We start from the raw sequence: 25,640 nt of genomic DNA, 5'->3' as shown, positions 1-25,640 counted from the left end.
TTCCATCCTACTTTTTGTTTATCCTGTAATATTCTGTTTCAAATATGCCACATTATTGAAGTAAAATAGCTTTTGAATGCTGTTTCATGTTGACTTTAAATCCGTTCCGCAGATTTTCCATCACAATCAGAGCAGAAAATGTGCATGGGCATGAAAATTCTGTGTGGGCCCAGTCATAGGTAGTGGTTAATATGGGATTTGAATATATTTTTTTCTTCATAGAGCTCTCATTACTTGTGATCTAATAAGGGAAAGGATTGGAAGAATTGCTTACTTTGGTTGAATGGCACCTCACGTTATGAACTCAGTCTTCCTTAAGTCGCATGATGCTTCTGCTCTTACAAGTTTATTGGACTTTGAGTTTTCCACAGTAATGAAGTTCTAATGAATTCTGGGATTTTGAGTATTTGGGGTTTGAATGGCCCAAGGGGAGAATAATAAAGACATTATAAAAGCATTGTTTCTGCAAGCAGAAACAATAATGTGTTTTCACTCAAAACGAGAGACTCAGCACCGAATACTAATGTACACACGCGCACACACACAAGTTTTTGTATGCATACTGAATGCTAAATTACATAATATATCCTGCTTTTTCCAAAAGAGAGAACACATAAGTGATAAGTGACACATGTGGCAAAATATAAACCCTGCCTATATCTCTCACTCTATGTGTGTGTGTGTATCATAGTGGTATTTGATGGATGAGTGGTTGTTGTGATAAAGGGCTTTAGGAATGGAGGGATGTCAGGGTGGAGGTGTGTGTGAAGTGAGAAACGTTACGTTTTGATGGCTGAGAGTATGGTTAGGTGGATGATGGATGGTTAGAATAAACGAGTACAGTGTTCTGATGAAAGGATATTTTGGAAGAGTGGTGGAAGGAATGTACTTCATGGAGGCATGTTTAGATGGAAAGATGTTAGAAATGAAAGAGCATTCTGATTCCTATATGAAAAAAGCGAATGTTTGAAAAAATAGATTTGAGGACAGGAAGAAATAAAGTTCTTTCAAAACTGAGAGGAGAGACAGTGAATTTCTTTATTACGACAACTTTCAGATGAATAAATGAAAAAGAAGGGAGCTCTTGTGACACATAGTTAAAGGAATGATAATTGGTATAATGTTATTATGGCGTGAGTAGACATTTTGATGTCTTGGATTATTGCCCCCCCCCCCCAAAAAAAAAGAAAGATAGACTATAGAAATTGGTATTTAGTTTATATTTAATCATATTTTATAAATCAGCTTTTGTGAAAAAGGGCACTAGAACACACAATTTCCCTCAATGCATTATCTGTGAAGAATGTTTTTTTTTTTTTCCCCAACTCTCAAATTCTTCAAAGTTGAATTTTGCACAACACTGTGGGAAGCAGTAGTCTTACTATAGTTTAGCAGTTATTACCTGAAGCTAACAACTCATACTGTAGACATTGGACATGTTTCTTTGTGATGCTCTGCCAGGCTTGTACTGTTGCCACCTTCAGTGCCTACATGTTTGCTGTCATTCTGATATCAAATACACACAGTTGGATTCAGATTAAACAATTGTTTTAAACATGTTTTGTTGTTTGTGCCTGAACGCTCATAGGGTGCCTAAGCAGAGTTATAGTCAAGCTGCCAAATAAAGTCCCATCCAGTGATTTTTAAGGCATGCGACTGGATAAGAGCCAACAATCTAATCGCCAACAGTGACAAATGGGAGAAAACCAGTAGTACCCACATACCATTGGTCCTTGGGCCATTATTCAAAGATTAAATTGTGTGGTTTGGATACTGTGAGGTTCTTTCTTGCTGCACATTTTTCCTCTGTCAGTTTGTCCAGGTCTGCCTTTATGTAATTTATCTCTGCTTTGCTATCTTAACTGGCTCATTATCTCCTACTCATGAGATTTCATCATTTGTTGTACCCTCTCAGTGCAAGAGTAATTTTATATTGCTAAAATCTTCCATTGCTGCCTTCAGCGAGTCTTTATAGAGGCAGGATTCAGAAAGAATCCCAAGACACAATATTGTCGCTACAGTAGAGTCATGATACAATGCACACTGAAATTTCCTTTTTTTTTGTGAATTTGTGCAGTGTAATCCAAGTATTAGATTAGATTGCGATTTTTGGATGCTACAAGACAGACTTTCAAACGAGATCACCAAATTGCATGAGTTGTTTAGGGCTTGTTTTTCTGTGTACTGCCAAAATCAATCTCACATGATTTCAATGCAGTAACTTTATACCATAAAATACCAGTATGCAGGGCTTGACATTAACACCCGCCAAATGCGGGAGGATTTTAGCAGTGGCATGTAACGCAGTCACTCCTACAAGCCACTTTGGTGGTTTGAATTTTATTTATAATATATATTTTTCAGTTGAGACTTTTAAAAAGGCATCTGAAATAATAAACTAAGTACAATGGAGTGTTGTCAGAAATGTAGATTTTTTTGATACATATCGATACTGAAATATCTGAAACTCTTCTAATACTTATTATTCTGCAGAACAGATACACAACACCAGCTGCGCTTTCTCACTCTCTCATCTCTCCAACAGCGAGTTGACACACAAACCCTCCTCCCCTCACTCACTTGTTTCATCTGCTCCAGATGAATATTGTTGGTGTTACGGGGCTTGAATTTTGCTGTGGGATTGCGCATAATTTTACTCATTCCCTCAGATTTTGTTCTTACACCCAAAGTGCGTGCACATAAAACCATCTCTTGGTACTAAATTGAATTATTCTTCTGCTTATTGTGCTTAAACAGTCAAATACACACAAAATAATGTCAAAATTCCAGTCTTGGCGAGTATTCATGTAAACACAGTCAGTTATGCATCAGTGAATGTAAACAGTCGAGAAAGAAAACGCATGCATAACAGTATAATTGATCTGTACGTCAGGTCTTAAAGTGACAGCAGCCTAATATACCTGCTTCCAAATTATGAGATAATATTAAAAATATTTTTGTGTTCGTTTGAAAATCTAATAAAAAGTAAGTCACAAAAAAAAAAAAAAATCTATATGGCAGTTTTTCCCCATGGTATAGATTTCATAATTGTGGCCGGTGAAAATGCTGAGTGACTAGTAACTTTGGAAAACCACTAGCCACAGTGGCTGGTGAGCAAAAAAGTTAATGTTAAGCCCTGCTAGTATGCCAAAAATGAATATACTTAGCATATTTATTTTTCACCAGGGTATTATAACACAAAAATTATTAATTTTCCTCTGAACACAAAATGGCAATGCAACTATTTCAGATGATATATGGTCTGTGTACATGAGTTGTTCGAAATCATGTCATTGGTGTTCCCAGTGGGTTTTCTTGCTTTGAAGTGTTAGAGATGAAGATGAAATAATTTTTGGCAAGCTTCTGGGTCAGTGGCTATAGCGCAGGTGGTGAGGTCAAGGGTTGTCAGGTGGCCCCATGGACAAGAAATCATGTTCAGGTGAATTTAGTTTTCTATTACTACCACAGACAGTACACTTGATTGCTATTGCTAAGGCCTCTGTGTACCTGGACTTTGCAAGGGGCAGCTTCTGACTGATGGATTTAGGCTCTAATATATCTTTATGAAGGTAGGTTGAAGTCCAGGGCTTATAGGAACCGGCTCAATGGTGTGGGCTTTTAGTGTACCAAAGGTGATCTTTTCTTTTCGCATCAAAAGTGTTCTTTGTTGATCACCACTGAGTATTGTTCCACCATTGACCTCTCAGATCAGAAGGCAGAGATAGTTTTTCCAGCAGAATGCCTGTGGTACCTCTTTCAATGCCAAGAAGGAAGTACTGTCCTAGTCTCTCCTGTCATTCATCAGTGATCATCAGAGCACATCAGAGCTGGGGATGCTAAAGGGTTGAACATGTTCAACCAAAAAAGGCAAGTTTTGTTGTTGGGTCTAAATTAGACTGGAGGAGATAATTGGCTGAGTACTGTCTAAATTAATAAACATCATGGACTGTTTTTTACCCTCTCTAATTAGCTGAAATGAGTAAGCCATTCCTGACTCTTTTTGTCCACTACTATTTATATATAAAATTTTATTTTCTATGTGTGATACCATATTGATAGTGTTGAGCTGCATTTTCCCTCATCCATTCAACACCTACACTGCCATTCAAAAATTTTTGTTTTTGAAAAAAAGTCTCATGCTCATCAAGGCTGCATTTATTTGATCAAAATAACTAAATAACTTTTTTTTTCTATTGTAATATATTTTAAAGGCCCACTGAAGTACCTTGAAACTCGCAGCGTTATTCAGTGTGTTGACGTTTTGTTTATATCACAGCTCGGCCAGAGCCGTTGAGCTCAGTAATCCTGTGGTTTCCTGTTAATCTCTAACCGTGTCTCATCCTTATCACCTCCATATCGCTTTAAAATATAGCATTCTGTGCAGAATTCAAATGGGTCCTATACATTTTCTGGTTTGCACCAACACGCATATATCATCTGCTCTGTGCTATCGTTTCTCTGGACCGGAGTACACTGTGTGCACTGCGGTTCGCATGACATTAACGTGACGTGAAAAAAGACTTCATTCATCTCAGTGGAAAGCATATTTACAATGTCTGAATCTTTCCCCAATATAGTGCACTTTATGCCATTCACCATGTAGAAAATAGTAAACGTGTGAACAAGTGACCGATTTTAGCTGCAGCTTCAGCACCAGTTTATAATGTAGGGGGCGGGGCGCTTTAGATTCTACAGAGAATTTGATTGGACAGAAAATCTGATGAGAAGCTGAAGTGCAAGGTGATGCCATTAAAATCATTGATCCATATTGGCAAGTTTTGAATGCTTATATCTTCTAAATACGAATTTTGCCATTGTTTTGGAGCACACTAGCTTATAGATAACAGTAAGGCTAACATAGTCATACTAAAAGCCTAAAAATCTTGAATTCATGGGGACTTTATTTATAAGCTTATAATTATTTTTATGTTATGGCTGATGCATTCAGTGTTTGGGTAGTTACTCAAAGAATGTAATTAGTTACTAGTTACTTCTGTAAATTATAATGAGATTACTAGTTACTGCATTTGAAAAGTAACTTATTACTTTACTTTCCATTTTCCTAATTTACCGTGTAGATACATGGACAAACATCATAGCCCTATCATCACTTAACCTTTCTGCATAGAGTTTATTGTATAAATATTGAACCATATGAAGGAACAATAACCCAGTCTGCACAAAGAAATGTGCCTCACCGTAAAATCCGGAAACAACAGGATAAAGAAGGCTATGGTGGGGTCATTTTAAAATGGTGTCAACACACAAGTTTCAAAACACAGGCTTTGGGAAACATGAGAACAAAACTCTTCTCCTGAGAACAAAACCAGCTTTTTATTAGATTCATGGCAACAACAAAAAAAGAAGTGGTCAATGAAAAATATAAAAATAAAGGTCACTTTATCCTATAAAAAAATAAATCTTAATTTAAAATGCACTTAAAAAAGAAATAGAAAATGCAATTAATTAATTAAACAGAAAATTCATGTCATCCCAAAAACACTCACCCCATTTTCCCCTTAGCTCGCTCTCCACTGCCTCCTGGAGATGTGGCCAAAATCCCTTTAAGACAAGTCATTTCACTCGCCGGCCATCTTTGAACGCCTCTCGGGCATGCAAGTGCAGCTCCTATCTCTTTGAATGGGGAAACATCAAATTCTCCAAAGCTGTTTGCCAAGCTTTTGATTAAATTTCATATTTGAACACACCAATAAAATCTGACAAGAACTGTCTCATAATTGTTTTTCCAAATGCTGGAATCATGACAAAAAACTGTATTTTTAAGGCTGGCTCAAGCTAATGCGCATGCGCAGACCTATATGCGTGTCTCTAGTTCCTCATTTCGGAGGCGTGCGTCTGACTGTTTCTATAGAAACCGGTGCTTCTAACGGCTGCTGCAGTGACGCGATGACTTTACCCGTCGTCGATTGGCTCTTACTTAGAAGGCGGGGCTTATTCCGCCATATTGCGCGTTACACTTTCTCCCATTCAAAACAATACACGTCTTGTGTTATTCTATATTCTTTGATGTGGCTTCCAGAGGCGGTAACATACCAAGTCACAAACTTGTCGCCTGGGCATAGTGTGCATTTCACATGAATATTTTTGTCCTTTCGAGCAATAAACTGAAAGTAATGTGAATATCGCCAGTGGCCGAAACCCCCTGTCTCCGTCTCCATCTCCATTTTCCGCTCCCCTTCGCACCAGCAGCTACGTCAAATCGATCTCTATGGCAACGGCACACATACAGGCACACGCATGCACGCACCACTTAAACAGACAGAACTTCACACACAGGCAAACACGGCTTGGGTAACGCAGGAAAGCGCGTTCCTATAGTCTAGTAAAGTAGTGTAGTTACCAATATTATTAGTGTAATGTGTTACTTAACTTAGTTACCCAAAAAAGTAATATAGTTACTGTAATCTGTTACTTTGTAGCTCATTACCCCAACACTTGATGCATTATATTTATATTCTATACTATTTTAAAAATAAAACAGCGTAAAAAATCGTTAAATGTTGTAATCATTATAATGTACAGAATGAAATATTGATATTTTGCGGGGATTTTCTCAAGATTACATCATTATTATTAAATTATTAGTGTTTTCAAAGATTTACTTTGTTATCATTAAGCAGCTGATCTAAATGTAAAAATAAAGAAAATGAGCATGTACAATTAAATATCCAATAATGACCAATACCAATAATCTAAAACATTTCTAATATTGGCTGATAACTGATATGTTACTGATATATGTTACTGAGCATCTTTACATTTTTACTGAAATATTGAGTAGCAAGTCAACCCTGAAATTGCAAAAGTGCTTACTACCTCCATCATTCTCCTTACAAAAGTAATGGGGTGGATGCTGGTCTCTTTTTTTTCTTGTCCTGAGGTCCTTTTTTACCTGTGTTTTTTTTTTTGTTTTGTTTTTTTTCTTCTTGGGTGTCAGTCACACAGATGTTCAAACTCTGGCCAGTCTCTGCTGAGTAAAAGCGGAACAGGGAGTGCTTTCTGTTCTCTACCACTTTGATGAAGTGAGAACAGCAGGCATTTCCACCCAAAAAATGGGATTGCCTTGGGACAAACAGCATACATTCAGAAAGATTTATTCCAAATGTCTTTAATGCCAGAATAGCTCATTACTCTCTAATGTGTTTAAACTTTTAAATTTAAAAAATATATATTACCGTAGGACAGCAAACTCCCAAGTGTCATCTTCTAAATCATAATGCTAACAGCCATCATAAACAAATCAAATAATCTTTGATAAACTGTATTTTGGAAATACAAATATGAATGAGTATTTCAGGCCTGTTGGTGTCTAATCAGTATGTGTGTTTAGTAAGCATCAGTAAGTATGCATGGATGATCAGGATAAACTCTAGAGTCTGTCCATATCCTCTGAGATTACTTCAAAAGATCCATGAGGATGTTGAATTATTGATATGATTTTTCCATTTCTTCTATTATTAAATTTGCATGACATTCCAGAGTTATAAAACAAAAAGTAAAACAAAAAATAAAATAAAGATTAGAGAGCGTTGCAGTGTTTGCGATGATTATAATGTATATCTACAGTGGCAATCAAACAGTGTTTTCATTAAGCAACATTCGTATGCAGCATTATTGAGAAAATGACAGCTCCAAGGTCAGGATGTGTGGCAAAATGGTTGACAAGATTGAAGAAGTGCTTTAATGGAAAGATATTCCACGCTCTGACCCTCATACCCTCTCTGATTAAAGCAATTTCCAGGCGCACACTTGTTTTGTGTGTTTGTTTGTGTGTGCATCTACCTGCAAACCTCCAGCTCTGCGGCTAAATCCTAACCCTCTTCACATGCTTATCAACCTCCTGCCAAACTGGAAAACCTCTCAGCACCAAAATTCTTACGTGTGAGTCTCTGATTCATTTTCAAAACCTGGTCTGAAAGCAGGTATTTTTGATTACACACACTGTATGTGTACTAGGGGTGCAACGGTTCAGATTACTCACGGTTCGGTTTTTATCACCGTTTTAGGGTCACGGTTTCAGTACAATTCGGCATGTGCTATGTTCAGGGAAAATAGTCAAATAAAAATAAAGAAAATAACAACAAATAATCAAACTACAAGCAGCAGCAGCACAAATCAATACAATAGAGCAAATATTCAAATAAAATAAACAGTGCTTTTCAGGTTTTTCAGGTATCTAACAGTAGTTTTCAGTTACAGAAAATGGATAAAGTAGTCAAATGTAAAATAATAACCCTGCATATTATTTTCACTGTATAAATTAAATGAAGATTAATCATTATTGAAGTTACAAAAGCTATTCAGTCATAAGCAGTGAGTGATTTCTTTGTCATTTGTTGTTTGATTAACATTAAAATCACAGCCAGTAGGAATAGTTTCTTTCCCTTTAAGACAATGCATGATCCAGTACATAAACTGTTACACATGCCTTGTCTTTCTCGACTGTTCACTTAAGACAGGGGTTCCCAAACTTTTAAGCCCACGACCCCCAAAATAACGATGCCAGCGACTTGCGACCCCCACTATTCTCTGAGGTGGTTAAAGTGTACAAATGCACATGCACTAATGCCTGTTTCACACATACTCCGTCTGCAGTACGTATACGGTGCTTTTTTTTTCCGTGCCCATGTTAACGGATTAGAGCATTCACACCGCACGTGGATGCGGTCCAGGAGCGGTGCGTCTGCAGCAGTGCAGTGATCATTTCGCACAGTCTATTTTTTGCTGTGCTGCACCATGCTAAATTAAAATTATAGCGCATTGTTCGCATTAAAATAAACATGTATTGATGCGCAAAACTAATAACTTCACCATAGATGCATATCATTTAAAGTCTCTGTTACAAAGTCAACACATCATGGCTTTTTGCCTCGGGTAAAGCAAGGAAAATGGCACCTTACCTGGTATTTAGGTGAAGAAGAAGACATAATGGATAGCACTCGTCTCTTCGTGAAGGTGGAAAAAGTTCTTTATGACCTGAGGGATTTCTTGTAAACGAGTCGCCTGTTTTTGTCTATTGTTTTAATTTAAAATGTTTGTGATTTTAACATAAAGCTTATGTTTTGCCACTTTCGTGAGCAACATAATATGTAAATCTAAAGCATTACTTTATATAAATATAAAGTAATGAACTGAATAAAACGCTTGAATGTAGTGCGATGAAACGCGACATCTATGAAATATAGTGTATACAAAGAGAATCGCAATGCTGAAAAGCCATGTTCAGTAACAACTTTTGGATTTGAAATAAAAATAAATGTTTGTGTTTGTGTTTGTGATATACAGCCATGGATCAGTTGCACACTGCAAACGCGGCATATGTGAAAACACAATAGCGCGTGCTGCTCCTGCATCGTGACGGTGGTGCTTCTCCGCTCCTCTGCTGGCCTCCCTGCGTTGTCTTTGGTCGTTATTAACCAAAGTTTCATTTCGACAAAAATAATATCCATAGCTTAAAGCCTAAAGAATTACCTACGTGCACATGTCTGAATGTTTATGGTGCTGTAAATGTACTTAATATTTGTTATAATAATTGTTAATATGTCGTTAATCTGTCGTAATCACAACAGGAGTCATGGTCGAGGGGAAGGAAAATCAAAAGGTTGATGGCTTTATTATTGGCATTTTTTTGTTTTTAATTTTAACTTTGTTTTAATTTGACTATTTTTAGTACTGTTACAATTATGGATAAAATAGGCTATTTTTTAATTGTTTAACTTTTTTATTTATTTATTTTTATTTTTTCTGGAAATCATCCCACGACCCTCCGGGGGAACCACTGACTTAAGACATAATCGACTATGTTCGCCAAGACGGGCATGTTGACATCATTTTTGTATGAATTTGTCCATTGACAAAGAGTACTCAGTATCTGCGCTCTGCATGAGATGAGCTTGAATGAGCGCACACACAAATCATCTCACAGCGCGTGCAAGTTCTCTTCCGCGTCTCGCTCTTGAATATTTAAATTAGCAAGGCTTAAATGAGTTTGGTTTAAACACAGATAGCAATTTGTGCTGTTCAGGTCTCACCTGCACTCGCGCGCTATCAACACCAGGGTGATGACGGCGTAAGTGACTGTTCATAGAGCATACGGCTTTTTACAGTGAACAAAGTTTACAAAGATTGACTGTTTTGTCCACGCTTTTTAATTTTCGCTGTTGTAACTTTTTGGGAAGCCAGAATGCGTATTCATCGACTGAAACATACATTATCTGAACTCTGTCTGTCTGTTTTCCACGTTGCTATTTTCAACCAACCATATTAGCCTATAGATGTGTCATCATTCGAAATGAACCGTGGTGCAAGTGCGTGCCGAACCGTAAGTGGAGAACGGTACGGTTTTTTTTTTTTTTTTTACAGAGAACCGTTGCACCCCTAATGTGTACGCATACCTTTGCCTATATTCGTTTACACCTGAGATTGGTGTGGGCCTTCATGTGTATGTGTGTGCGCATGCACCTGAATATGAGCGCTCCTGAGCTCTGTGCATACCTTTAATCCAGTTTCATCCTAGAGCCTCTTAAAGCCTGAAGTGCTGCATTCACAGTGCAAAAGGTACCATCCAAAACATTGAGTGCAGCCACTACATTTGCATTGATTTATTAACTCCTCAGTGTTATCTGGGACAGAGTTTTAATGTCTCCTGAATTGTTTGTGTGATATATTTTTAGAATGTGACATAACTGGTTTATGTGAAGCTCGGTGCCTGCTCAGTTTTGGATCAGTGGAGATGTATTGCTTTGTGACTCAGTTACATGCCGTAGATTCAATTTTCTCAGTAGGTTCAGTTACAGTGAGGTACAGTTTGGATGAGCATACATTTACCTCATGTAAATTCAATTGCCTTTGGCCTCTTTTTTTTATTCTGCACAATATATGGTGCTAATCCTTGGCGAATACCTCCTCCTTACCTGTTTATTTGTGTGTTACTGTTTGCTTAAGCTCAGTATTTTAAATCTGTCACAGCTCGTGGTGGACAGATCAGCGTCTGTGTGTTTGCACAGCGCATGAACCATGATATTCATAAGCTCCATTGTCGCTCGTTTATGTGTTTGTGTATTCTGAGATATCAAGCTGTCACCGCACAAGGATGCAGTCATTATTCTTAACTCAGTCAGTGACTCCAGTGTGACAGTGTGCAGCATTTTCTGTCTTTCTTCCCTCTCCGGTATTCAACAGCTTACTGTCTGCTCCTCATGTATGCCCTTCTCTTGCTCGTTCCTGTTCCCTCTATAGACCTTTTTCACACTTCCATGTTTGCAAAGCTGAAAGCTTCAACAGTAGGGTAAAGAAACTTTATCAGCGGCAGTGAGAAACAGCCGTTTTCAAATATCTTTCGGGGGTGACAAAACAAAGCAAAATAATTTCATGTTATACGACTGGGTGAAAGCAGATATTTTATGGTTTATGGGGACACTCTTAAAAATGTATGAATATCATTGCATTAGATACAAAATATCAAAGTACACTAGTACCATTCAAAAGTTTGGGATTGGTAATTTTGTTTTGTATTTTAAAGGAAGTCTCTTATCTCTCTTATATAATAACTTTTATATTTTAATATATTTAAAAAAAAAATATTAGTGCAATGGCAAAACTGAATTTTCAGCCACCATTACTCCAGTCTTCAGGGTCACATGACCCTTCAGAAATCATTTAAATATGCTGATTTGGTGCTGAAGAAACATTTCTTCTTATTATTTTTAATGTTAAATACAGTTGTGCTGCTTTATATTTTTGTGGAAACAATGATGCCTTTTTTTCAAGTAATGATAAATAAAAAGTTCAAAAGAACGGCATTTATTTGAAATAGAAACTTGTTTAACATTATAAATGTTTTTACTGTCACTTTGATTCATTTAATGCATCCTTGCAGAATAAAAAGTAATTTCTTAAAAAATCTTACTGACAGCAAACCTTTGAGCGGTAGTGTAAGGCCACTGTAAATGTTTTTTGTTGTTGTTGTTGTTGTTATTAAGGAAATGCAAAAATTACAATATAAACAAGACCGCATATAGCACATTAAACAACATTAGAGTAAGGCAAAAACATACATTTATGAGTAAAAATTGTTCTGTCTGTGCAACATTATTGTTTACTGTGTATAATGATGTTCCCATTGTTTTCATGCTCTTTTTATTCCATATACTTTCCATGAACATTTTAAAAACCCATCAAACAAAGGGATCTTTCTAGTCCTAACCAAATGAACGAGAATGTATAATGACCAAATGTATACAAGAAGATAAAATTCAGATGCGAGTTTGGTGTAAATGATGTATGCAGTGTAAATAATAGCGCAAATGGAAACATTATGTCTGCAACCACATTAGGTTTGAAATAAAATGGGAGAATAATGTGCTGCAACAGCATCAGTGAAACATTAGAAGTAACATTAAATCTTTTTGGACTTGAGTTGGCTACATGAAATCCTCTAAGAGTCACTTGACATATCGTGCAGCTCATTGTTTTTTCCTCATGGACCTGAGAATCACCTCACTATTTACCATGTCAGATACTGTTGTACATTTAAAATGAAATAAAAGGCTTACAGGAAGGAAATGTTGAGGTTTTATTGTTAAGGCTCAGCTAAGGTAGTTTAGTTGATTTATCAGAACTGACAACTGTCCATTGGCAAAAATGCAATTGGGAGTACAATAACCCAACTATCAGAGTCGGATGTGACAACACATGGTTTGTATTTCCCTGCGTTTCTTTATCTAAGTTTCATTTTCTGTCTTCACTCCTACTCATATTTCCCTTTCTCCTTTTCTTTTCCACCACCTGTTCTTTCTGGCTCTCCCTCCCTCTTGCTATCTCTCTTTCTTCCAGGATGCCAGTTCTTCGTTTTTCCAGTTTGGGGCCTCCCTCCAGCAGGAGGCACTGTTGATGCTTGCTATAATGGAGGAGTATGACTGGCATGTATTCTCGGTGGTCACCACTAAGTACCCAGGTTTCCAGGAGTTCATAGCCACTGTACGTGTCACAGTGGACCACAGCTTTGTTCGTTGGGACCTTCAAAGCGTAGTGACGCTGGATGGTGTTGGCGAACCTGAGGACCGAGCCCACGTGCAGCTTAAACGCATCCAGTCACCCGTCATCCTCCTCTATTGCTCCAAAGACGAAGCAGCGCTGGTTATGGATGAAGCCCGTTCACTAGGGCTCACTGGGGCTGGCTTTGTGTGGATTGTTCCTAGTTTGACAACAGGAAATATCGAACATACCCCGGAAGCCTTTCCGACAGGGATGATATCTGTGGCATACGATGAATGGGATTATCCCCTGGAGAAGCGTGTGCAGGATGCTGTGGGAATTATCAGTTCTGCGGCTGCTGCCATGTTCAGAGAGGAAGGTCGGATACCTGATGGTACAGCTAGCTGCTATGGCCAATCAGAGAAGCCAGATGTGCCGGCAAGTGCTCTGCGCAGGTAAGCAAGGATTGCTTATGGTTGTGTGCATGGAAATCTGTTTGCATAATGAAATGGACAAACATGCACAAATGTAGAAGTAAATTGAAGTAAATGTCTTTATATGTACTATGCAATGATAGTTATACTTCAACATCAATGTTAACATGATAATGCATAATCTTGTTCAGACTATGTAATCTCAATATACTTATATAGACACTTTTGTGGCTTGCCTATCTGGACTACAACTCAGCCACCTCTTTCCAGTATTGGGGAAAGTTACTTTTAAAAGTAATCCATTACAATATTGCGTTACTCCATAAAAAAGTAACTAACTGCATTACTTGGTTACTTTTTTATAAAAAGTAATGCATTACATTGCTTTTGCATTACTTTTTCTCACCTGGGCTGGGCTTGCTTGTTTGTTTAAAAAAAAAAAAAAAAAAAAAAAAAAGTTCTATTTTTGGCAAATGTTAAGGCCATTTAACACCAAAAGTAAAAGACACATGCACAATCTAACTTCCGTATTCTGTAAAACAGATCAGATCGCTTCCGGTTTAGGTCTTTTGTATGTGCTTCATGAAAAAATTGCTGTTTTATTCCTTTGATCTTTGATTGATTGATCTTTAAAAGCTTTTTTAATTTATCTACCTCACACTAACGTTTAGATATTTAATAGAATAAAACACCTATAACAATATGAACTAGGTAGTTTTGCTGATTACCTTAAAAGTCCATAGATATGCTGTCAGTTCATACTGCTGTTAACACTTTCTCTGACAAGCAGATGCAATGAGACCCAGTTTTCCGGTTTGGTCATGTGACATTTGTCATATACCCTATAAACCTCAGGCTGAAGGAAATGCATATTTACACCTGTACAGTAAAGGGCGCAGTTCAAACAAACCTTGCAGCTGTGCTGCCGTTCTGGATTAAAGAAGAAGAATAAGATACAGGAGAAGGAAGTTCAAGGAAGTTCTTATTTCTAAATCTAATCTAAAGTAATTTTTGCTTATTAGTATGGTTGAATTAAATCATTGAAGGTCAGCAGCAAAGACATTGGTTAATAAAGTGAGATTAAATACATGAAGTATATTTGAGTAATTTAATATAGTTAATTATTACAGGTTTGCATAAAATTCTGAGATTGCATTTCACTGTTTTTATTCATTTTGTGACATACTGAATGTTTTCATGCAAGTGAGATGAGTAAATGCATGTTCATATTTAGTCTAGAACTATAATAACCATCATGTTCACACAGCACATACAATACCTTTGCACTTTCTTTCTCTCAACATGGGGACAGGAGAGATGTCAGTCAATAAATGTGAAAAAGTAACTTATTTGAAGAAGTAACAGATATTTTGTTGTAACTTAAAAAAAATAATGTTACTCTACTAGTTACTTGAAAAAGTAATCTGATTACATAACTCAAGTTACTTGTAATGCATTACCCCAACACTGCCTATTTCTTTGGGCAAGCAGTTTCTTTTACAAGCTTCGAAATCACTGACCACCGGTACTGTTTCTTGTAACTCAGTACAGCAAAATGGCTAACGTTATTCCACACTGCAATAGATGCACTTAGAAATGAGAATAGTACTTAAAGAAATGAGTAGTACTTTTGACAAATGTGTCAAAATGATGTTCAGTATATGAGTGGCTTAGAAAAAGCTGTTTTATTGTACATAAGTGATCCTTTCATGGTAGCTGTCATGTTGAGATTTGAATGAGTTTTAAAGACAAAATTTTCTAATTTTTTCCACTTATGTTGTGCACACTGGTCAGTCTGCACGCTTTTGGGAGTTTTGGGGGTAACAGAGAGGCTAATGCCATCATATCGGTGGTTTCGAGAGACAAATATGGACAGGCACACACCAAGAGGTCCAGGTTTGGCTGTTTAGCATGGTCCAGTTAGCCCCTGATTGACTCGTAAACAATTGTGTCCAGAACTGAGTGGCTGTGAGCAAAGATGGCAGAATTCAAATTGCATACTTCCGAGAAGACCGAGCAACTGGCATTGAGATGAATGCTAACGGACAGCTTTCTCCAGGCATTACAGACCTCCATGCACTACAAGACATAAACTCAGCACACTTTGCAAGGCACAAACACATGGTAACCCATAGTAAGTCCATTCTTGACAATATTTGCACAGGTTTTGGCTTACATTTCCCACTGCCTCGCCCTCCTCTAGCATTTTTTCTCCTGGAAATCTTATTGGCTGTTGTTCATTGCTGCTCAGAGATGCACCAGTGCACACATCTGACTGTTTGGCTAGATTTCAAAAAAGTTTGCGACTACTCTGAGTGTGTCACAAGTGTGTCACAAGTGTGCACGCTATGAGCATCTGTGATGATCTGGGGCTTAAAACATAATAGGGTGACAAGCAAGTCTTGTAGTGTGAGCTAGAGCCAGCAAAACATAAAGGTTAATAAAAAGAAACAGCCAACAGTATTTATTTTAGTTCACTGATTTTGTAATAGGTCTCCATCAGTTGTTCTCAACCAGGGGCCACTATAGGGGATACACTTGACCAATAGTGTATTTCACCGATAACAATAACTAGGTTGGACCATGCTGACTGATAACTAATTAATCAACCAAGTTTTTTTTTTTCATGTATACTGAATGAACATAAACATAACACATAAAATAGTGCTGAATTTTATTACAAAATTTGAAAAACAGTACTGAACCATGATACTGTACTTTTTAAATATACAAAATATTAATATATATCATTCATGTTACTTCATAGTGCATTAACTAATGTCAACTAATGACAACTTTAAATGTAAAAAAAAATATTAGTTAGTTTAAATTAAAAATGAACAATACTTTTATTAACTTTAGTTAATGTTACAGATGGACTCTTATTGTACAGTGTTACCCTTTTATATAAATTCAAACAGTCATGCTTAAAGATGGCCACCTTTAAATATCTACACAAAGGACATATCATTAGTAATAGATACATATCTATATGAATACTTTGACACCGTATTTGCTTCTATTTTAGAACACTTGATGATTATCTTATAAAAATAAGAAAATATGTAGACTATTACTGTGACGATAAAAAAATTAACTGAAATTCAATGCGTTTCTTATTTGTTTATATGTTCTGCATGACAATATAGTTAGCTGTCTTACGTCGCTAGCTTTAAATATGTAATAACGAATGCATGAAATGCAACCAGCTGGATATAAACTAATGCTAATAGATGGTAACAATCGTGACATTAAACATTTGGGTCAAACTTGCGTGTGTTTTTGTCACGTTGTTTTAAAGGCTTGAGCTACTACTAATGTTAGCGTCCTCTCAGCCTTGACGGCAAACATTCTGCTGTTCTTTCTCCACTAATGCAGCATCTAGACAATAAATGAATTATTTTAAAATGATATGAAAACATGTACAGTAGTGTACCGTATACATATCGTTTCATTGTCTGTTTTATGCCCTACTCTGTGCGACATGCAGGCTGAATCCCAAATGGCACACTTCAATGCACTTTTGGTCTTGTGGTTAAGTCCGCAAGACCGTAGGGTGTCCCATTCATCATTTTAGGTTTCAGAAGGGTGCTCGCGAGAGCCCTCTTTGCGGCTGATATGCACCCTCGATGTGCACTTCTGCTGAGTCCGCAAATCTGCGAGCTATACAGAGGACTTTACCCAGCAGTCAAAGTAGCATTACGTCATGAAAGTGCAGACTCAGAGGAAGACTGTGAGGGTTTAGGATGTCATTTGGGACCTGAGGGTCAATAAGTGATGACAAATTTTTCATTTTTGGGTCAGCTGTCCTTTTAAGAGTTTAAAGTTAGCAATTAATCGATTAATTGATCTTTAATATAAACAACGACCAATTATGTGAATTCCTGTAAATTGACATCCCTAGTTTGGACATATTGATTTCATTTGTGCAGTTCATAAAAAGGTCTCAAAAAGTGTTAAATTTGATTAAATTTGAAACCCAGTATGTACTGTCACTTGAATTTCCTTATTTTTCTTGTCTTATTTTAGTTCTCTAAATATTTTTCCTTTCTGGGTCTCGGCTTACTAAGCAGTGACAAACAAGGAATTTTTTTTCTGGCAACACATTTCCTTGCTCCATTTGAGAGGTGCTGGATATTTAAGGAAGCACAAAGATTGCTATTTTGGATCCCATTTAATTCCTCCTGCCCAATTCCTTTTATATCTCAATGATTGGATTGGTTTTCAGTTCCGTTCTGAGCTGTGAGGGCAACCTTGTGATGTCTACATTGGCCAAGAAGATGTCCGTATCGCACACGGTAGTCGGAAACAAAATCTACTGTTAGTTTAGATTGCGAAGGCACTTGCTGTGGCTGTTTTTTTGTTTTTTTTTCCAGAATGCACAGTTATCAGGAGTTGCCATGGGTTACCATCAGTAGCTGTTTGCAGCGTTGGTATCCGTCTGCTCCGAGTAGGTGTTCCTTTTGATCTCTCCCTCGTTGCTAAGGCTGTCTGTATCTGGGACACTGCAGACTCTTCAATGTGGGAACATTTTGTATGACGCCACCATCCACAGAGCTAGAATTAACCTTCGAAATGCCTCCAAGAAAGATGGATAGATGTGTTGTGATACTTGTTATTGCCAAGTATACACATATCGTAATGTGAACAGTGGTATTTTATATAACAGAATGGTCATAAAAGAGAATTAGACTTGGTGTTGTAATAAAAAAAAAATGCTGGTGTAATATTCGGTAAGATGTCAGTTAAAGTTGGAGAATATAAAACAGTTGGCTGTCTATCTTAAGGCAATCATACATATACAAACCCAAAATGCTTCATCCGAGTAGCAGGTGTAGTTCTGGCCCTTTTCCTTCTGTCTGCCCAGGGGCTAAACTCGTTTCTGACAAACGTACTGTATGTGTTGTCTTAATTAAGTCTTTTAATTCCATCATGCTCACACACATATGTATACATACAGCTGCCCTCGAACGGTAATGGCAGCAGTTAGTCCCTATAGTATATAACAGACTGTCTTATGTAGTTAGTAGAAATACACTGATATAGAACCTTTGGCCAATACAGATAGACGTAATATTTATGTTATGGCTGAAATTATATTTAAAGGCACAATATGAAAGATTTTTTGGTTAAAATATCCAAAAACCACTAGTACAATGTTTTATATATTTTGTTGACTTGTGTACTTACATTATCCCAAATGTTTCCAACAATGTTTAAATTAAGAGAAATCAGCAGTTTAAACCAGAACACAGACCGTGTCATTTCGTCGCCTGTCAATTACGTCATATCCTTGTTATCCATATTCCCGTTTTACTTTAGTATGCAAACACCAAAGTTGTGTATATAATATATAATGTGTTTTATTAGACAGGTGAGCAACTGTTTGGATACTTTAATTGACAGAAAACTGATCATTGTTATATAGTTCAACATGATTAGTCTTATTGTTTGAATCGCTTGTTTTCTTGATTTACCATGAGTACCATGTTTTTACCATGCCTCAGAGACAACATCATTTTGTCAAGTGGCTAACATAGCATAATCAGAGAGAGCTTTCTCCATCATACAATATATATTTAAATTAATTGCATGTGTTTTAGAAACAAAGCAAAGTCATCCAGTTTTTATTAATATGACATTCTCATATGGATCTAGATTACTACAAAGTGCAACAAGTCTCTCATACCAGCCACTAAGCGAACGCACAGAGTACCATTATAACAATTTTCAACACGCTCAAATGTATTTAGTATGTTTGTTTTAACCATGTAAAACAGAGCTGTGTTAACCCAGAGCCACTTGTTCTTTATAAACGCAACGAAAAGAGTGGAAGCGGCCGACTTCAGCATAAGCATAATAAAAGCTCAGCTGGACTCCTACGTCTCTCAGTCCGCCCTGCTTCAAACCACACTAACGTTAATAAAACTTTAATACATTAGCTCATCTATGAACATGATTCTTGCCAGAGTTCGTCAGATTGCTCACCAGTGGCTTTGCAGGTGAAGACGACAACTCCCATGATTCCACGCTCATTCAATACCATCAAGCTACGCCTTTGTTTTGAATTATCGACCTTTAGCTGCGAAAATTACATATTGTGCCTTTAAGCATAATCACACAAGCAAATAAGTGCCGCTGTTATATACAATAATATACAAATTTTAATAATTATATAAAATAATTACTTTCTGTTCTCGAATTTGGTTATTCAAGCAACGTTCAAACACTTTAATGTTTGATTCACTTACTTGTCTTTGTTTGTGCTTTCCAGACTTAGTGCATTAGTGGTGGGCTTTTAGTAAAACAAGTGATTTGTTCAAAAGCATTGATTCATTCTGGAATGACAACAAGCGATTGTCTTTTATGAGTAAATCACTTAATCATTCAAGTGGAACGTTTTCATTTATATTATTGTTATTAGTCATATTGTCCAATTTTAGCAGTCAGTATTAGCAAAATACGGTCGACCTCTACCTATTATTATTAAATAAACTGAAGGTCCCCATTTTTGTAAGGGCTTTGATTTTTTTTTTTTTTTACGTGATGAATTAGATTTAATTAGAGTTTTTGTGGAATAAAAGTTATAGCAATTTAGTCTACTTATTTTTAAAATAAATGGCATTAAAAGGTTGTGAGGTCTGTACTTTCTGTTATGCCGTAAACAGACGCAAGTCTTCGCTTAACAGCTAGTATGTTTTGGTTTTTATTTTACCATATGTTGTTCTAAATAATCAGATTTTGGCTAACACATTTTTGCACATCCTTAGTGAATACGGTGATACAGTCTCCGTTTTATCATGTATCCCTAGTTGTGTTGGGCAAACTTTAGTTAGTTGGAGAGTTCTGCAAGCTCTGTCTGTGTTTGTGTTTATCTCACTTTGTTGTGAGCCCAACCCAAACCTGCTGTATCTGCTCAAGTACAAACACAACAACTCTTTCATAAGCACCTCCTGCAACATTATCACCTTTACACAGAAGACACTGCCATGAGGCTGACAAGTCTCATATTTTAAGCGCTTGAGTGATTTCACAGCCTAAGGCAAAAGTGTCTGCCTTTTTTTTTTTTTTTTTTGCCAGAGTTGTGGCAACTCCTTTACTCCAAATTATTCACAGTCTGACACATTAACTGTAAATGGCATCGATTATCATCAGCTCATCTCGAGCACTGCTGTTTGGGTTTGTATTGTTTTTGTTTTTCCTTTGCTTGGGTTTAATTTAGTCACACATACTCTATTTCTCACTGTACAGATTTTATGTTGACTTCATCTGGGGGTATTTTCCACGCTTGATATTCGTTTAAAACATTAAACACCTTAGCGGTAGGAGTGCTGTATAATGGGAACACCGATCTGTTTTCCATCAGACATTTTCCTCCGCACTTGCTGTCCTTTGATTCTGGCCTTGTTTACTTGCTTCGCTTGTAGGCAAGGCAAGATCTCTGAAAATCGATTCTGAAGCATTATGTTGTAGCTTTCCCTCGTTGTTGACCTCCTATTTATTGTCTTTCAGCACACAAAACAACATAACTGCTTTGCCAGCTCTTTGCTTGCATTGGATATGTCAGTCTTTGTATTATTACTGACAAACCAATGTTCGCTTATATAGTCTGTGCTAGTGAAATGCCATTTAAAGGTCTGTGTTATTGAGTTAATAATTCATTATTTTTTGTTGTTTCTGATCTGAATTTTTTTTTTTACTTTATAGTCAACTACTCATATTTAGACTTTATTTACAAACAAGGTTTGTTCAGGTTTTCTGAATGGGTTTTAACACATGTGGTTGCTATGCTATTCATAGTTGTTTCTAGGTTTTAATTACTAGTTTCTGATTGGTCTGTCATTATTATTACATAAATATAACCACAATCGTTGTGCGCTTTCAATTTAAAAGGCTTAACATGCAGTGTGAACATAGAGTGCTGCAGTGTTACTTAATTTTTATGATAGCAAATGTATTTATTTTTCTTGTCATGCAAAGTCAGTTACACAATGAAACAGAAGAGGCAAACCACTTGCTATTTTTCTAAGGGAATGAGAGAAAAATGTTGGAAAAATACCATGAAGTACACACTAGGGCTGCCCCCTAATATTTAACTTAACATTAGTTGACTAGAAGAGGCTTAGTCTACCAAAATTATATTAGTCGATTAGTCGCAGAAGAAAAAAAAATTGTGCCGTTCACAAGTAGGGCTGGGCGATATATATCGTATGCGATTGTCACGCGCATTTCGTCAGTAAAGCCGGTTCCCTGATTACCGCTAAATCGCCATCACCTGCTTTCAAATGGAGCGGCATTTAATAGACGTAGATCACTGACAAGCCATGCAATATCGTGTTCATTATCGAAGCCGATTCATCTGTGATATGAACGCGATATTGCGTGGCTTGTCAGTGAACTACGGTTCTGTCTATTAAATGCCGCTCCATTTGAAAGCAGGTGATGGCGATTTAGCGGTAATCAGGGAACCGGCTTTACTGATGAAATACAATCGCATACGATATATATCGCCTAGCCCTACCAACAAGTCACACAGTTCATGAGGGACAGATCATTAACAGTGGGACCTCGTGGTAATTACAGTACTGTAGTGTTAAAGTAACACTGAAGCAGAGTTAAAGTTAATGAGATAATTAAGTGATTAATTAAGTGATGATTGAGCATTAATGATGAACACCTGCTGTTAACAAGCAGAATCACTGAAGAAAAGAGAGAAACAAAAGCTACAACTGACTTTAACTCTGCTTCAGTGTTACTTAAACAATATTTAGAGAGGGACCATATGTACTCTAAGCAGAGTTGATTAAACTCTGGGGATTTTGCTGTGTATTATTAGGCACATATCCAAATGTTTGCGCAAAATATGGAGCATGCTTACTGCATGACGTGGAGGTGCTGGCACGATCACTTGCATTTTGTCTCTGTCATTTTTGGTCATACAGATAAGAGTAATACGAAACAGTAAAGGGTCTACTTTTATTTGTGTAAACTCACAATAACAAGAAAATGCTGTGGATGCGCTTTCTGCCATTTCGGTGCGTCACAAAAATGAATCGAAACTCAAGAGTATAGGCTACTTGCCTCACAGACATGAGAAATATATCTATAGAAAGCTTAAAATGTCTACTTTTAACCAATTAACCAATTAAAATAGAAAAGAAATACTCTCTGCTTGTATAATCTGTATGAAAGGGGCATTTCTCTCTGTAGGCATGTTCACTATACTTGCGGAGATGTCGAGTCAGCATCGTTAACTTCATCTTTGCAGCAGACACTGACACAGAAAACAGTAGTTTATTAATAGGTAATTAAAATGTGTCCTTGATATTTTTTTCCAACACATTCATAATCATTACATTTGCCGGTTTAAATTAACGACTAGATGACTAGAAAAAGGTCTTCTTTCATGTGAAATACAGGCTTGGTTTTATTGACCTGCCTTAAAATGATGTGTGAAGGAAATGAGCACAGAAATGTATTACTAATGTATAATTAAAATAAATATTACTGTAATATTCAGTTTGGCTGGTTTTCAAAAACAACAACAACATTGTGAATGTAATATATTTGTAACATGCAAATATATTCTATTTTATCATAAATAATTTATTGTAAAAGTATTTTATTTGATGTCCCTGTGTTATATTTATATTACAAAGCCTTAATATATTGCAGTCTATTACAATAATTTGTCGCGATTAGCACAGCACTAACAATGACCTGACCATAGAAAGATTAATAGCAATTGTGGCCATGTGGAACTAGCATCACCTAATACGCATTTAACTACCTCTAATCTTGTACTAACATTTCACTGTTAATTGAGATCATGCATAAAGAGGCTCTGTGTACAGAAAGCCATTTGAAATGACATTTTATAAACCACCAACTCTCAGTGATATAATTAGTCGTAAGCTTTTGATAATTTCCAGAAGACTATGGAAAATAAAGGTCATCCTGCATAGAGTTTATTACTTTACCTGGTCTCTCTCTGTTTCTCAATCAGTGAGATTAGATGCACAGAATGATGTGTTTATTTAAGAGAATACTATGTGAAAGCTATGACAAAAATCAATTTTCAATTTGTGCTCTGGAAATCTCCAATATATGAATAAGACACGCTTACAAACAAACATGCACAACAGAAGCTGTATTTGAGTAGCAGGTGTAGCTCTGACCCTGTTCTTTTCATTTCTGCCTGAAGCTAAACCTCATTTCCTAGTTATGTTCCTGTTTCTTAATTAAATTCTGAAGAGAGTATGTGTGTGTTTGTGCCATCTGAGTTGTGCACAGCTGAGCTAATCTTTATTGTGCGTTACATGGAGAAGGCAGAGATACAGTACCGAGTAGTTGTTCAGTGGAGTGTATATGATTGAAAAGGGTCTTGCGGAAGTATTCAGACCCTTCAAGGATTAGTTCACCCAAAAATGTAAATTCTGTCATTATTTATTCACCCTCATGTCGAGCAAAACCCGCATGACCGTCTTCAATGTGACACGGATGGAGATATTTTGAATAACGGGACTGCTCGCTCATTTCCATGCCTTTACAATGAATGGGGACTGAAGCGTTCAGGCTTCAAAGGATGCAAAAGCACTGTTCAAATATTGTAGTAGAAGTCCATAAAACTTGTATTCCGAGTTTTCTGAAGCCATATGATAGCTTCGTTTGTAATGATAATCTTCCCCTCCTGTGAACTGTTGAGTCAGACTAGTTTTGTGAACTGGATCAGCAATTAATTGAAAAGATGCTGATTGTTTTTCCATGAGATTTGGGGCAGATGTCAAGATTTTAATTTTCTTTTGTTTTCCTTTGATGAAAGAACATTATACAGGTTTGGAGTGTCATGAGGGTAAGTAAATAACAGGCTTTTTTAAGAGAACAAGTTGTTTTACCAAACCATCTTTTTACTTCATTACAAATTAAGTATCTGTGACATTTTTACTTTTAAGTACTGAAACATTAGAATAATGAGTTTAAAATTAAAATATGCTGCATGCGTGTTCAGTGTCCAATAGGTTGGAGATGCTGTAAGTTTAATACAATTAATTATCTTAAAAAACAATGCATTAAGAAAGGAAATGCATTTAATCATGTACCCTGACCTGTATGCTACACATATTATTATGTCTTTAAATTATCCAGATATTATATCATCCAATGTTATTTTAGTATTATTTATATATCATTGTAGAATTTTATTAATGTTTTGAATGAGCTTTTATGTTTTATATTTTCAGAGTTCATTTTAAATAGTTTGTTTTAGTAATTGTATGTGCTTTTTTATTTTTATTTCAATGTTAGTTTGTAATTTTAGTATTTTGTCTTATGTAAATAAGTGTTGACAAGGCAACATTTCTAATTTTTGTTTTTATGTTTTTCATCTAACATTCATATTTTATTTTATTTCAGTTGCCAAAAACAATTTTAATAGTTTTGGTTAATAAATTGCTAAATATTTTAATCGCTTGACATTCCGCAAAAAAGTTAAAACAAATTTCCTGGATGAGGATATGAACAGGTACAATTGGATTATACCTCCGAGTCATTATAACCTTTCCTAGATAAACAAAAATGTCACGATTATGGGATAATTATTCAGGTTGTTAATCTAAAGGACAGCTGTGAAAATTAAGACTAAAGAGCATTCTAAATATGTCAGAGATAATGTTAGACAAATGCTTTAGGAAAAGGTTACAAAACAATGTCCAAATCTTTGAATGTTCCAGTGGTGTTGGTTCAATTATGAAGAAGTGGAAACTACCACAAACCCCCCAGACACCATCTAGAAAAGGTCATTCCTCAAAACTCTGCTCAAACAAGCAGATTTGTGAGAGAGGCCAGTGATCACAAAGAGTTAGAGTTCAGCAGTTGAGAACAAAGTAAAAGATGGAATGGGCAGTCAAGCGTTATCATAGCGCCATATGGGAGGATGATGTGGCAAAAGAAACCAATTTGTCAGATTTTAAAATAAGGTGTTTCTTTAGGTAATGTTTTAATCAGTGTTTGAATATTTTAGGGAAAAAAAAAATATTAAATGAATAGTTCACCCAAACATTAAAGGTGCCCTAGAATCAAAAATTGAATTTACCTTTGGATAGTTGAATAACAAGAGTTCAGTACATGGAAATGACATACAGTGAGTCTCAAACACCATTGTTTCCTCCTTCTTGTGTAAATCTCATTTGTTTAGCAGAATCATCAGACTAG

The 25,640-nt window shown here is 36.4% G+C and overlaps 1 protein-coding gene across 1 annotated transcript in view; it reads left to right on the top strand.

Moving 5' to 3' along the window:
- Positions 1-25,640, top strand: part of grin2ab (glutamate receptor, ionotropic, N-methyl D-aspartate 2A, b) — a 112,309-nt gene that overhangs the window by 62,488 nt on the left and 24,181 nt on the right. The window contains exon 3 of the mRNA XM_067403748.1: positions 12,856-13,451. Coding sequence (XP_067259849.1) covers positions 12,856-13,451 — 596 coding nt within the window. The remainder of the gene's footprint in view (positions 1-12,855; positions 13,452-25,640) is intronic.

This window comes from Chanodichthys erythropterus, chromosome 12 (genome assembly GCF_024489055.1).
Source record: "Chanodichthys erythropterus isolate Z2021 chromosome 12, ASM2448905v1, whole genome shotgun sequence".
Classification (NCBI taxonomy): domain Eukaryota; kingdom Metazoa; phylum Chordata; class Actinopteri; order Cypriniformes; family Xenocyprididae; genus Chanodichthys; species Chanodichthys erythropterus.
This window is presented reverse-complemented; position numbering and strand designations above follow the sequence as displayed.